The 15000-nt window shown below is 44.0% G+C and overlaps 2 protein-coding genes across 2 annotated transcripts in view; one reads left to right on the forward strand and one right to left on the reverse strand.

Annotated features, from left to right (window-relative positions):
• The window catches only part of LOC140537836 (phosphoinositide-3-kinase-interacting protein 1-like), a 30789-nt gene extending 26087 nt beyond the window's left edge, over positions 1-4702 (forward strand). Inside the window, exons 2-5 of the mRNA XM_072660104.1 lie at positions 11-41; positions 989-1165; positions 2844-2922; positions 4416-4702. Of these exons, the coding sequence (XP_072516205.1) occupies positions 11-41; positions 989-1165; positions 2844-2922; positions 4416-4632 (504 nt within the window). The 3' untranslated portion in view covers positions 4633-4702. The remainder of the gene's footprint in view (positions 1-10; positions 42-988; positions 1166-2843; positions 2923-4415) is intronic.
• A 4692-nt stretch (positions 4703-9394) lies between these two features.
• On the reverse strand, positions 9395-14695 carry rnf185 (ring finger protein 185). The gene is made up of 7 exons (XM_072692749.1): positions 14295-14695; positions 13721-13947; positions 13536-13554; positions 13310-13422; positions 12852-12906; positions 12070-12187; positions 9395-9833 (listed from the first exon to the last, which is right to left on the reverse strand). Exons 2-7 carry the CDS (start codon positions 13894-13896, stop codon positions 9736-9738), a joined length of 579 nt encoding a protein of 192 aa, XP_072548850.1. The 5' UTR covers positions 13897-13947; positions 14295-14695; the 3' UTR covers positions 9395-9735.
• Positions 14696-15000: the final 305 nt, after the last annotated feature.

Below are 15000 nucleotides of genomic sequence, written 5' to 3' on the forward strand. Positions count from 1 at the left end.
TGGCATCAAGAGACGAGACTGTACTATAACTGGATGGTGTGGTAAGAGCACAGAGAACACTGTGTAATAACACAGCTGCATCTTGCATTTTGCTCTGTACTTTAGGATGTATCTGCTCAAGCGTTTGGTGCTGATTATTTCCTTAATAATACACTGTATGGACAAAAGTATTGGGACATTGCGTTTTGATTGTTGTATTAATATATATAAGTATATCCTGCTTTTGTTGGAGTAACTGTCTCTACTGTTCAGAGAAGAAGACTTTCGACTAGACTTTGGAGAAGCACTGCTGTGCAGGTTTGATTTTTAATGAATTCAGCATTAGACAATAGTATCAGTGAAGTCAGGATGTTGGATGACCACCACCCCAATGCATCCCCAGCTCCTCCACTCATCCCACAATCCATCAATCCAGAGATCACAGTTGCACTGCTTCACAGCTCAATGTTGGGGGGCTTTGTACCCCTCTAGCCCACTCCTGGCATTAGGCAGCTTGATGTCTATAGGCATGGTGCCTATTCTTAGTAAGGGACTAGACAAGCTGTGTGTGTGTGTGTGCATTTGCACATCTGAATCAGCAATAACTTAAAGTAGCTAAATGCATTTGTTAGAAGGGGTGTCCACAAGTATCTGGACACAGAGTGTTTAAAAATGAATTGGCCAGCAAATATTGTCATTTTATAAGTTTTTCACAGAAAAATGCTTCTGTAAAGGAACCCTTTGTAGCACCTTTATTGTTAAGATTGTTAATACTTGAGCCGTTTTGGTTCTAGAAACCATTTATAACGGGTTTTCCATTATAGTAAAGAACCCATTAACCAGGCAGAGAACCATTTAAACTTCCAAAGGGTTCTTCTAGTTCTGTATAGGACTACTGCCTTTACTAAAAAATGCTTGAAGACCACTTGTGTACCAGCGCACCTGAAGGAATGTGTTAATGAGTAATTCATTACTTACTTACACCCTGTTTCATGTTTTAATGTTCTAGATCAGGCGCCTGAGGCAGGTTCTGAGGCAGAGGCGGAGGCTACGTCCTCTGGTGACGGTCAGACAGAGCCGCGGAGCGTCCATCCGCCCAGAGGGAGTGTCGCAGTGAAACCTGACACAGGCATCAGTCGGCGAGTCAGCCTCAGACCCAGCAAGAAGAAAGACCTTGGAGCGCTGGGTACATCCCGTGATTCTCAACTGCATCAAACAAACGCTTTTAGAAGGGTCAGCATAGATGAGTGCACTATATGGACAAATGACCATATTTGTGTTGCAAATATGCAAAGATGATTATTATCAATATTATTATGTTATCTGCTAAAAAATTTAGGTGTTGATTTAAAAGTTTATTCACATATTCTGTGATTAATTATTAGGATTAATCACAAGTTAAAATGCTAGCTAGCATGTTACATTTTCGGGTGGGGGAACAAGTAAATGTGTCTAGAGGAATCTACCATCTGAGCTCAACAGTAGCGACCCTGTGTTTACATCGCTAAATAAATCCGATAATGCGTCACTAGGCTCTGTAAAGAGAGAGACCTACGGGAGGCAGTTGGGGCCAAACTTGTTAAGATGATTCATTTGCATTAAAAAAGGTTAAGGTGTTAAAGTTTGCAGATTAATTGTATGTGTTAATGTATCAATGTTGACTGCACTATTTCAAAAAATTTAACAGTAGATTCAGAACTGTGCCAGACATGTTTAAAGCTGTAATTTGTTCACGGTAAAATCAGCCTTCTACTACAAAGACCAATATAACAATAATGACTAATTAACCCAATTTTGCACAGCCCTAGTTTATGTATATACAACTGTGCGGGTCCTACAGTGGAAAACCGCATTCATCTTGGAATAGTGTCGCACCCAAGGTTACTGTACAAAAGTGAAATGTGAAAAGCCCTTCAAGGCTGTGGATCAATGCAACGGCCACTTTGGGAGAATATGGAAGCAAGCGAGTATCCTTGGAAGGCTAATAGCTAACCCTAGGAAAAGGAAAAGGGCTGTCAAAGGAATCTGTGCAAAGCTGCAGCAATAACACAAAGGAATAAAAAATATACAGTGTTCTTGTTACAGTGCTAAAAACAAAGCTAAGTGATGCTGTGCTACACTACATGCCTCCTGTGAGCTGTCGCAGTGACATAAACCAGCCAATCTGAGCAGAGCTCATCAGGTTCTCTATAAATTTATGAATCCACCACAAAAAGGAAAACATTGTGTTTTATTCTGAGGCAGAGTAACAGGGTGGTAAATAGGTGTGTAAAACCACATCTGAGCATGTTTACTATTTTTTTCCAGATCTGTTATTGCTAATTAACCCACCCCTTCGTAGCTCCCCCAGCACTAGCAATGCTCCCGATGCTAGGAGGGTAACACAGGCTTAACACGTCTCCTCTGATACACAGCCACAGCCTCTTTCCAGACTTTTCGAAAAGCATCACCTGGCAGCAGACATGATTGGAGGAAAGTGTAGGGTCCCCAGCTTCAGCGCTTTAACAGCTAACGGACACTTGTGCCGGCCAACATCGCTATAAGAGTGACGAGGGGAGTGACAAAACCAGTTGTGATTACTCGGACTCCGGCTGGATTCGAACTTGTGACCCCTGAGCCATAGCGGTAGCGCATTAGGATGGCTGAGCCACTCAAAGCCCCAGTCTTCTTTACTTTTAATGGAAGTCAAAGACATTAATCCAGATCACCTTGGAGCATTTCTATTGGTCCATTCATTGTTGAAGTACAGAGATATGATGCTTTTGCATGCTCACATTGTAAATACGGCAGTTTTTTCTGTGTTCTTCACTGTACTGTGAAATTGACTGACTCTAAATTACTGCTATTCGTTCTCTTTGTTTCAGGCTATGCACTCGGAGCCATCCTCATGGCAGTCATTGTACTGTTAGGCTCTGGAATAACTATCGGCTATGTCTACAGAAAGTAAGTAAAAACAAATCTCTTAAATGAGCCACTAAACGTCCGCACTGGAAGGGAGATCGCAAGTTTGATACCCTGTGAAGCCACAGCCCTTCATAGCTGAGCATACTTGGCCTCACTGGTTCTGGGTGGGTCGGATTGGTCCTCACTCTCCCCCAATCACTCAGAGGGATGCTAGTAAGTGTTAGCTAATGAACTGGCGGTCCGTGTTCTCCAGGCGTGTTGAGCTGTTTAGCGGCAGTTCAGAAAGTTGTGGTAGTACTTTACATGCCAGTCTTCACCCATCCAGCACTTTTACCATGACGGTATCGTGTGATAGGGCAGTCCTAAGGATTTGGAACTGCAAAATATAGTATTTCGGTAAGGTAACCAGTTTTTCGACATCAGTTCAGTGTTAGCTTTCTGTTGTTAGTGACCTCATCATTCTGAGGATCCAATCCACAGGCCAATATATCTCTGAACTTGAATTGGTCCGATTTACTCCTACGTGAAGACTGGAAAAATGTAGCCTGATCTGATGGGTCTCCATTTCTCCAGAGACTCACTTATGTTAGTTCAGAATTTGGTGCCAACAGCATGAATCCATGAACCCAACCTGCCTTGTGTCAAAAGCCTTGAATCCAGGCTGGTGGAGGAGGTGTAATAGGGTTGGGAAGGTTTTGATTGATTACTAATCAATCAGATCAGTTTAAGTGTTCCTCAAGTGTTCCTCAGTGGGGTTTTTTAGACCTGAATAGCTTACGGATGTGGTAGAACAGGAGATTTCTGATTTGAGAGGAAAGGGAGACCCTACCCATTATTAGTAGTGTCCACACACCCAGGCCTATGTGCCATATCTCTGGTTATAAAAACAGGTACTGCTCCTCATGGCAAATATGCAGCCCGAATACACAGAATACACCGAAGCAAATGCTGGCCTATAGACCACTGAACTTTACTCAACTACTGTTTACTGAACTACAGACACCTCTGCAAATACATACAGTCCTGTGTGAAAAGTCTTCTGGGACATCTGGGAGGAAAAGGAATCACCTGACCCTTTCTTGGAGCACCCAGTCGTCTAGCCTTTACAGTTTGGTTCTTGTCAAAGTGTCTCCGAATCTTACACTTGTCCATTTCTGCTGATTTTTCCACCTCCATCACCTTCAAGAACTGACTTTTCACTTCCAGCCTAATATGTAGATCCACCCCTTGACAGATGAAGCCTCTGTAGATGAAGATAACCAATGTGTTTTACTTCCCCTGTCAGTGGTGTTAATGTTATGGCTGATCGGTGTACATTAGCTATGGTATAAAGGGTTAGTTATGGTTAAACTTCAGGCTAAATCTGATGTTAGTGGAAACATGAGAAGATCATCAGGTCTTTGTTACTTTCTGCCTCATGCTAGATTGTGCCCTAGTCCTGAGGAAGCTGGTTGACGGAGCTACCAGTCTAAACAAATGACCCGTATGGCTTGGTGGGACTTCTTCTTGTTGTTGTTCTTGTGTTTCTTCAGGGGTGTAAAGCTGAGGACGCAGCACGAACAGAGAGCTTACGAGCAGGAAATGCACAGAATCAATCTCCCCCTATCAGCTTTCACCAACCCGGCCTGCGACCTCAGTGACGAGCAGCCAGCGTCCGCCAGCGTCCGGCAGGCCGGAGAGAAACCTGCTGAAATACAGATGAACACGTTTAAGACGGATAAAGAAAATGGCTTGGAGAAAGAGGGGTGATCTAGTGTGTATCTATACCCCTTCACCCTCCCAGCTTTCCTCACCCTCCCCTCTTTCCTCACCCTCCTAGCTTTCCTCACCCTCCTCGCTTTCCTCACCCTCCCAGCTTTCCTCACCCTCCCCTCTTTCCTCACCCTCCTAGCTTTCCTCACCCTCCTCGCTTTCCTCACCCTCCCAGCTTTCCTCACCCTCCCCGCTTTCCTCACCCTCCTCGCTTTCCTCACCCTCCCCTCTTTCCTCACCCTCCCAGCTTTCCTCACCCTCCCAGCTTTCCTCACCTCCCGCTTTCCTCACCCTCCCAGCTTTCCTCACCCTCCCCTCTTTCCTCACCCTCCTCGCTTTCCTCACCCTCCCCGCTTTCCTCACCCTCCCAGCTTTCCTCACCTGCCACCTTTCCTCACCTGCCACCTTTCCTCACCCTCCCGTTTTCCTCACCCTCCCCGCTTTCCTCACCCTCCCAGCTTTCCTCACCCTCCCAGCTTTCCTCACCCTCCCCTCTTTCCTCACCCTCCTCGCTTTCCTCACCCTCCCCGCTTTCCTCACCCTCCCAGCTTTCCTCACCTGCCACCTTTCCTCACCCTCCCGTTTTCCTCACCCTCCCCGCTTTCCTCACCCTCCCCGCTTTCCTCACCCTCCCAGCTTTCCTCACCTCCCACCTTTCCTCACCCTCCCGTTTTCCTCACCCTCCTCGCTTTCCTCACCCTCCCACCTTTCCTCACCCTCCCGTTTTCCTCACCCTCCCCTCTTTCCTCACCCTCCCAGCTTTCCTCACCCTCCCTGCTTTCCTCACCTCCCACCTTTCCTTACCCTCCCCGCTTTCCTCACCCTCCCAGCTTTCCTCACCCTCCCCTCTTTCCTCACCCTCCCTTCTTTCCTTACCCTCCCCTCTTTCCTCACCCTCCCACCTTTTCTCACCCTCCCTGCTTTCCTCACCTCCCACCTTTCCTCACCCTCCCCTCTTTCCTCACCCTCCCAGCTTTCCTCACCCTCCTCGCTTTCCTCACCCTCCCACCTTTCCTCACCTTCCCGTTTTCCTCACCCTCCCCTCTTTCCTCACCCTCCCAGCTTTCCTCACCCTCCCTGCTTTCCTCACCTCCCACCTTTCCTTACCCTCCCCGCTTTCCTCACCCTCCCCGCTTTCCTCACCCTCCCAGCTTTCCTCACCCTCCCCTCTTTCCTTACCCTCCCCGCTTTCCTCACCCTCCTCGCTTTCCTCACCCTCCCCGCTTTCCTCACCCTCCCAGCTTTCCTCACCCTCCCCTCTTTCCTTACCCTCCCCTCTTTCCTCACCCTCCCTGCTTTCCTCACCTCCCACCTTTCCTCACCCTCCCCGTTTTCCTCAGGGAAGAATTTAGAAGTCAGTGACAGTTAAGCCCATCAGACTAAAAGTTAATATGGTTCTGTGCTACTGAATGAAAATGGCTCAGACTGCAATCTGTCTGAATGAAAAGGGGACACACTGGATGTTGGGTTTGTATGTGTGTTTAAAGTGCTGTGCAAAAGTCAGAGCCCCCAGTCAGAACATACATTAAGCACACACACTCTTCAGCACCAGAAAAAAACAGAAGCTTCAACAATTCTAATTCTAACAACTCTAATATCAGATATTATTGGCGTGTCCGTCCATCCTTATAACACCATCCATTCTGCTTAGGAGACTCGCTTTCAGTGTTTCTGCAGAAAAGACATCCTGACCAAGATCCAAATGGTGGTCTCGGGTATGAAGTGATAGTGGAGCTCGATTTTCTCGTTTAACAGATAGGAGTAGTTTTGGGGGTCCCCCAGGACTCACAGGGGGCTGTTAAGGGTTGGATCATGTTTTGAACTCCAGTATTGGAAACTTGGGCAATTAGATTTTTTGATTTGATCTCCTCTGAAGTGTCTCCTGAAAAGAAGTTTGTACTAATGGCTGTTTTGACTAGAAATAAATAAAGGTGGAGGTCTCTGACTTTTAGACAGTACCATGCTTTCATTTCTTAATGTTTGACAACGAAGCAAACAGAAGTTATTCATTTCATGATGTTTATAAGATAAACACTGTTTATAAATGTAAAAAGCTGCATTCACAATGCCCTTAATGATTCTATATTGACAGATATTAACTTAATTGCAAATTATGCTCACATATATGTTCCTAATTATGCAGCAAAGCTTCAAAAGAAGAATAAACAGTAACGCATACACGTGTTTTTTGTGAACTACCCGTTTAGCACTGTGCTGTTTTCTCCACAACAGTTCGACACACACAGCTCCGGGTTACCTGAACGCTGCATGGCTTCTCTGGCGCCCTCTGGTGGACACGACCTGTAGATTCACTGGCCTGTGTTATATTTATTACCAGCAAACAGAAATGATGCTAAATTGTGCTCAGGATGAGGTCAGCAGTGTTAGATATGCTCTGTAGAATTCATAAATTAATCTCAGCTTTGTTCATTTCTCAATTTTAGTGATATTTTGAGTCTGTTTATGTATTTATGAGCCTACGCTTATATGCACGGAGATTTTGGCGCCCTCTGCTGGCCGCTCGAATGCCAAGTCCAGCGGAGCTCAACCTGTCTATATTATTAAAAAAAAAGTGTATATATATATATATATATATATATATATATATATATATATATATATATATATAGTTTTAATAGTGTTTGCATATTTGCAGATATTAACTTAACTGCAAATTGACTTTATTTTTATTTTTATTTGTGCTGCAGTTCTTAATTGTGCTGAATTCACCCCTTACATTACTTTCAGCTGGTAAACAGTAACAAGGTGGCAGAGCAGCTCAGCTCTTGACCAGCAGACGGTGTGTATTTTTGCTTGTGTTTGATGGTTTGATAGTTTGGACCAAGCCAGTCGACCATTATAACCAAGCTAGTCAACCAGTGTGACCAGCCTGATCACGCTGATTGACCAGTATGACAGATTTGACCAAATAAAACTAGTAAAAATCTAGTAAAAGCATATTATGTAAAAGCGTATTTATGAGAGTAGGGCTATAGGCATGGCCTCTTTGGCGCCCTCTGCTGGCCTTGCAGTAGATTGCTGCTCCTGTGAAGTGCGTATTTTTAAAATAACACCTTTACTGAAATTCTCCACATGGGACCTTTGTATAGTTGTGGTTGTGCATTTGCTTGGCATTGCAACTAGTAATACCCTAGCAGCCATCCAGCAAAAATATTTCAACCACCTAGCAATCATGTAAAAAAACTGTAACGCAATCAGTAACACCATAGTAACCACCTGGTAATACCAAAGCAACCACCTAGCAATCATGTAAAAAAAACTGTAACGCAATCAGTAACACCATAGCAACACCATAGCAGCCACCTAGCAATCATGTAACAAGAATACCATAGCAGCTACCATCAGCAACACCATAGCAACCACCTAGCAATCCTGTAAAGATACAAAACAGTTACTAATACCATAGCAACCATTTGCAAAGCAATGACTTCTTCAATAGCTTTGCTTTGAATTGCAGTCACTGATACTATCAGTAGCAGCCATCTAGCAATCACATAAAACATGGCAAAGCAATCACTAATACAGTAGTAACACCATAGCAACCACCTGGCAACATCACATCAACCACCTATCAATCACTAATACCATAGCAACAGCATAGCAACTGTCTAGTAATTACATAACAAAAAACTCGGGTTAATATTTAAAACTAAGAGTTTACAACAGGGTTCTCAGACGGCCTGCAGAAGAACCACAGCCTGCAGAAGAACCACGGCCTGCAGAAGAACCACAGCCCTGCAGAAAAACCATGGCCTGCAGAAGAACCACGGCCTGCAGAAGAACCACAGCCTGCAGAAGAACCACGGCCTGCAGAAGAACCACAGCCCTGCAGAAGAACCACGGCCTGCAGAAGAACCACAGCCCTGCAGAAGAACCACGGCCTGCAGAAGAACCACAGCCCTGCAGAAGAACCACGGCCTGCAGAAGAACCACAGCCTGCAGAAGAACCACAGCCCTGCACACCTTCCACTGTAAGACACCTGCTTTAACCCTGACGGGCTGAATGACCACGTTAGAGCTGCAGCGGTCCAGGACTGGTGGTCCACGGTCATGAGGAGACTGTTCATCATGTCCTTCGCAGACTTTGGAGATGGGGAACCAGAGGTTCAGAGTTTGCTAATTTGTCTGCTCTACCATACACTATGGACAAAAGTATTGGGACACCTGCTGGTTCATTGTTTCTTCTGAAATCAAAGGTATTAAAACAAGTTTCTCCTGCTTTTGGGGGATTAACTGTCTCTACTGTCCAGGGAGGAAGACTTTCTCACCAGATTTGAGGAGGAGCACTGCTGTGAAGATTTGATTGCATTCAGCTACAAGAGCGTTGGTCAGGTCAGGATGTGGGATAGATGATCATCACCCCACCTCATCCTCATCTCATCCCCATCTCATCCCCAAGGGTACTGGATGGAGCACCATCCCTCATTCCAGAGAACACAGCTCTTCCACAGCTCAATGCTAGGGGGCTTAACACCCCTCTAGCCCACGCCTGGCTTTAGGCATGGTGCCAACAGTATTGGCAGTATGTCTCCACCTGTGTCAGCAATGGGTGCAACTTACAAGTAGCTGAATGCATACGTTAGATGGGGTGTCCACAAACATTTGGAGATATCGTGTGTTAAAGAGTAGTCCTCTGGTTTGCTGAGGGAAAACCTAACATGTAGGGGTGTGTGTTGCACCTCAATAATGCAGACATATGCAGACGCTTCCAAGAACTACAGACATGACTGGAGAGGTATAATGTCAACAAAGCATCTTAAGAGAAATAAGACTCTGGGTTTTATTTAAAATTACAATCTGAGAGGTATCAAGTCAAGAAGAGCAGGAACAGTATCATTCCATGAAATCACATTTTACAATTTTCTGTACTGAATTGACCACAGACATGCAATCACAAACACACGTGACGCATCTCCTTCACCAGAAAGAATCCATGTGTCGTAACACGCTTCATTTTAAAATCAGCTGAAACTGGCGGCTGGGAGAAAAGTAAGAGTGTGTCCACTAGAGAAATCTCAGATGACCGTCTGTAAGGTGAGCGCTGGTCGCCATTCCGTCCCAACAAGAGTTCGTAATGGTCTATGCAATCAGAAGCCAAAACATGATGACCAGTGCCACAAACAGGAAGAGGCGGGACAGGAACTGTTCATCCATGTGCTGTGGGGTACCGGGAGCAGCTGGAAAGTAAACAGACACAGAGAGGACATGTACAATTGTGTATAAATAGCATATAAAATCATATACACCCATCAGCAAAAACATTAGCACCACCTGCCTAGTATTGAGTGGGTACTACTTGGTAGGTACTGACCACTACATACCATAAAAACCTCAAGACCTGCTTGATGATGAAGAACATGTTCTGACCCAGTTGTCTAGAACACCACAGTTTGGTTCTTAGCAAAGTTGCTCCATTTAGGGGTGGAAACCACTCAAAAACACGGCTAATTACACTGTGCCCATTAGCCTGATAGGATAGACTACTGCGCATGTGCATGGAGTGCATGCAGCACGCTAGCATAGCCTAAAGTTCACCACAACATAAGCTAGTGTTTTGCCTGGGAATGACTGGAGTTAAAAATGAGAACAAACCGCACTAGGAGACAAAACACAAGCACCAGCACCCTGCCAGTCTGCGGCGTTAGAGTTAGTTGCTAGAGCTGGCTCGTCATCACTAGCTTGGAGGTGTGTTTTATGCTTTGAAAACACAGAGGATGACTGCCTTCTGCCAACCTCGACAACGCATGTGTGAACTAACCTACGTGCTGAATATGAAGATTATAAAAAAAATAAACAGTCGGGAGTCTGCGGCCCACTACAGGCCGAAACCAGCCTCTGTGCTCTGTGACAGTCTAATTCTTTGACCTCAGTGGGTACTTCCTGAGATTTCTACTTCTGTGTGCGACAGATTGGGTGGGTGCATCTGAAGGAGAACGCAGAGGCAGCTCTGGGTGATTCCCTCTCTCTCTCTCTTTATTTTTTTGCTCTCTGCATACAGACAACAGCTTTCAGCACTGCGATACGTTTTTAGCAGCTGGAGTCTCTCTCTCTCTCTCTCTCTCTCTCTCTCTCTCGATTGCATAAAAACAGGATAATAATGAATTGAAGTTAACTATTTAGAAAAGATAATAGTTATTATATTATCTAATTATTAAGTTATTTTATTATCTAATAATTATATTATTATTATTATTATTATATTGTAATTTTTGGATGAATTCACAATAATTTACTGGTTATTTTCAGCTCCTTTACATGTGCATGGACATTTTATGTGTTGTGTGCAGTCACATATTCTAACAGAGATCTGACAGCCATTATCAGATTATGTGACTGCACTCTCATAAGTATAGAGACGTTACATAATGTGACTTCACCTGAAACCCCCGTATACCTCTATAGGAAATAGTGCAGTCAATTAATTTATAGTTTAAATGACAAATGAAATCTAAAAAAACATGAAATATAAATATAATGAAATAATTATAGTACTTTCATATTACATTACAATTTATTGTAAAGAAAAAAAAAGACGTTTGTGGAGTTAGTAACACTTGCACTGTTGTTTTTGTACTATTTAACTTAAATGCTTCAGTTTTTAGTAAATAAATAAGTAGAACAAGCTAGCGCAAAGCAAGCCTTTATCAACACATTTTAAAGGATGCAAAATATTGTATAATTACTGTTATCACTAGAATCCCAGAAAATATTGAGATATATTTTTCTGTGTGTCAATATCGCACACCTCTAGCTCAGATTCTTATGCTTGCCCATTTTTTCCTGATTTTAATGCCTTTATTGTCTTCAAGCTTCATGTCTTCACTTGCTGCCTAATATATAGATCCCACCCCTTTACAGATAATTGTTTTTTACTTCCCCTGTCAGAAGTGTGATCTTATGGCTGATCTGCTAATATAACCATGTAATAAATTCAGTTAAAATTCTGGTCAAAAATGATTACATTAAAAATAGCAAATACAGTGACAATTGTTCTGAGATCTTATTAAACTAAACCCCTTCCCAGACTACAAAATTTTTTCTAAAGGCCTCAGGGAGCTCTTTGGATCGGCCCATGATGATCTTCACCTCTCACTTCAACAATCAAGAGCAAACCAGACTTAATGTCTGAGGTTTAAATAAGACAGGATCCTCCAGAATACACATCTGAAGTAGTATTAAATTTGTGGGGGCGGTTCTAACGTTTACCTCGCAATTGTATTAATTACCTTTTATTTTCTTTATTTATTAAAAACGTATGTTGTAATTTTGCACTAAAAACAGCTGAAAGAAACTGAAAGCCCAATACTACCATGACATTCATGTCCACAAAGAGTCCATACATTATTGTTGTGAGTCAAAGAACCATGTTTCCTTAGAGTATGGTGCATTACATATTTGTATGTGCAGGCATACCTGGAGGTGGCCTTCCATCGTTGATGTTAAACGCTGTGGCAAAAATGCCAAAAGGAAACGCTCCAATACCAAAGGACATCTGGAAGCCGCCATCTCCAAAGCCAAATCCTTGAAATCCCTGCAATAAACATGATGATGAAGAGAAGTCAATAGTACATCAAAATACACACAGACTCAGAAACTGAGTTCATCAGCATGATTATCTCCATTTATTGATCCAGTCCATGCTACCTCGCTCACTGTGGCAGCTAAAGATTTGATAATTAGTGTTTATAATTATATATATACATATGTGCTCGTAAACCCATCAACAGATTGTTCATAAAGCTTCAGTACAGAAGATGCTAAGAGACGTGATGCAACCTCAAATGGCAGGTGTTGTCATTACCTGAGAGGGCCGCAAAAAAAGCCCTTTCCCACTTCTCTCTTCGGAGATGCTTCTTAATAAGTCCCTCTGGGAACTATTCTTTTACTAATGAATTACTCGCACACTGGCAATACAGCACCTTCCTACCTGCACGTAATAGTTTCATCACACATGGCTAGTGCAATGTGGCATACAGTGTTGCAAATGTGTCTCTGGAACTCCATACATAACCCACCAATCAGTGATTCCACCCTGATATTCGCCTCTGATCGCTTAGAGTGAAAAACAAACAGGCTCAGGCTGACTTTAAATGATGAAATGAGTGCTAACTATTAAACCTGTTTGGGCTTTGTGTTTGTTTTAGCCCATTGCTAGCATATCTGATTAATTAGTGCAAAATAATGCAGTTACTTACACCACGGTTCTCTGGCTCTGGTCTCTGTCCCTGTGGTCTTGGAGGAGTTCTCTCTCTGAAATCCCAGAGGACAAAAAATAATGAGAGTTTCACCAATTACTGTGTTTCGGTTTGTGCCAACAATATGCCTGACTTTTCACTGAGAATGGTACGCTTACTAATACCATTATTTTATATATTTATTTATTTATTTTCACAGCAGTCTTTCACTTTCTGACCTAATGTGAATCAGACAGTTTCTCTTTACAACTTCCCAATGAAATGCTCCAAAACTTTTTCGCTGACTTCCATTATAACTTTATTTATTTTTTTTTTGTACATACAAGGTTACTGTACTGTAACGAGCCAGACACATACATGCAACACATCATTTCCCCCCCCCACTCAACAGGTCAAATCTGTCCTAAAAGTGCGACATTTGACCAACAGAAGGAGATTCTGAAAGCTGTCATATTTACCTTGGGTCCTGCTGGCCTGTGCTGCCTCGCCCATACAGCGGGATGACCTTGTCTCGGCTGATGCCTGCTTTACATACTGGACACACCTGCCTATTTGGCCTCGTTTCCAACCACTGTTAAGAGAGGGAATGGAGGTTGAGGGGTATTAGGAACAGCGGAAAGCCTCACAAGACAAATATTTTTTTTATTAGAAAGAGGACAAGAACAAAACATGGCAGATGCATACCTGATGCAAGCAGGGCCAGCTGTGAGCCAGCAGTAGAAAAGCACCCGAAGTGATGCAGGTGATGCAGGTGATGGAGGTGATGCAGGTGATGCAGGTGATGGAAGAAACAACATTAATGCAGTTACTATAAGCAGATTATTAACGTTATTATTAATAAGGTTATGCAATAAGATGGTGTAACATACCAGAAGAGGTGGCCACACAAGCTGATCACTGCATCCTTGGACGTGTCCAAGCAGATGTTACATTCAAACGTGCTGTCCTGGCTGCTGCTTTCTCCTGGTGCTTGGCCACTGGAGCCGGTGGCTGTAGTGTCGGTGGGTGAGGAGCCCGATGATGGTGGAGGAGAGGCACTGGCCATAATGTTCCTCAAAAGGGGGATTGCGAGCTGCAAGGGTGGACTGATCGGTGCCTGGGAAGAAAATGACAGCAAACTCTAGCTAGCTAGCATACCTACGCAGCAGCGTTTTCAACCCACTACGTTCACATTTCTAACAATATACTGCTAAACACAACCTCTTTAGGTAGCTGACACATTAATTAAAACAAAAACCAGCCGAATTAGGAAGAAATAATAAGCTAAAATCACAATCTCACCCCCTCAGCTAGCTGAACTCGGTTAGCCAGGTAGGCTAGCTAGTGCTAGCTATCGTAGCTTCTCGGCTAACTCTCTAGCTAACTTGCTTTTCGCTCTATAACACGTCTAATTTGGACCAAAACACTGTTGTTCACAACGCAAGGCTCGATAAAAGGCACTACCTTAACCGTTTCATCCAATATCCCCCCTGTCTCGACCGCACAGACGATCTTTGGGGGTCCTCCCGTTAAAGCACCAAAGCGTGTCGCACCACTTTCGGTCCGGTTGCATCAAGTTGAACCCCGGAAGGCGTCGCCAAGCGTCACGCGAAGCCGACCAATCAAGCGGCGGTACAGCCCTGCGTCGTTAGCAGACCAACCAATCCGGCTACGTCGGGAGGCGTGGGAGTCCGATGTGGCAGAGATCGCTTTCTGTTCCCACTTGTAAACACAGGACATCACGCAATGCTGCGAATTGTGCTTCAGCAGAAGCTGAAAGAGTCAAACTCACATTAAAACAGATGGAGGTGAAGATAGATACAGTAAAAGGAGCAAGAGTTTCTTATTCTGAGGAAAGTAGATTAGATGAGCTAGTCTGAAGAACAGAGCTCGGTTCCTCCAGGTTTCTCCTGGACGCCCCCCAGTCCAGCCAGCACAGCGTGGAGGATGAGCAGCAGCAGCAGCAGCAGCAGTAGCAGCAGCTCACCTGATTTACCATCATTAAGCCCTGATTTACCACCAATCCAGGTGTTGGATGATCACTATTAATAATCATCCAACACCTTTAATTAATAATTTCTCCTGGACGCCCCCCAGTCCAGCCAGCACAGCGTGGAGGATGAGCAGCAGCAGCAGCAGCAGCTCACCTGATTTACCATCATTAAGCCCT

Source organism: Salminus brasiliensis, chromosome 1 (assembly GCF_030463535.1).
Source record: "Salminus brasiliensis chromosome 1, fSalBra1.hap2, whole genome shotgun sequence".
NCBI lineage: Eukaryota > Metazoa > Chordata > Actinopteri > Characiformes > Bryconidae > Salminus > Salminus brasiliensis.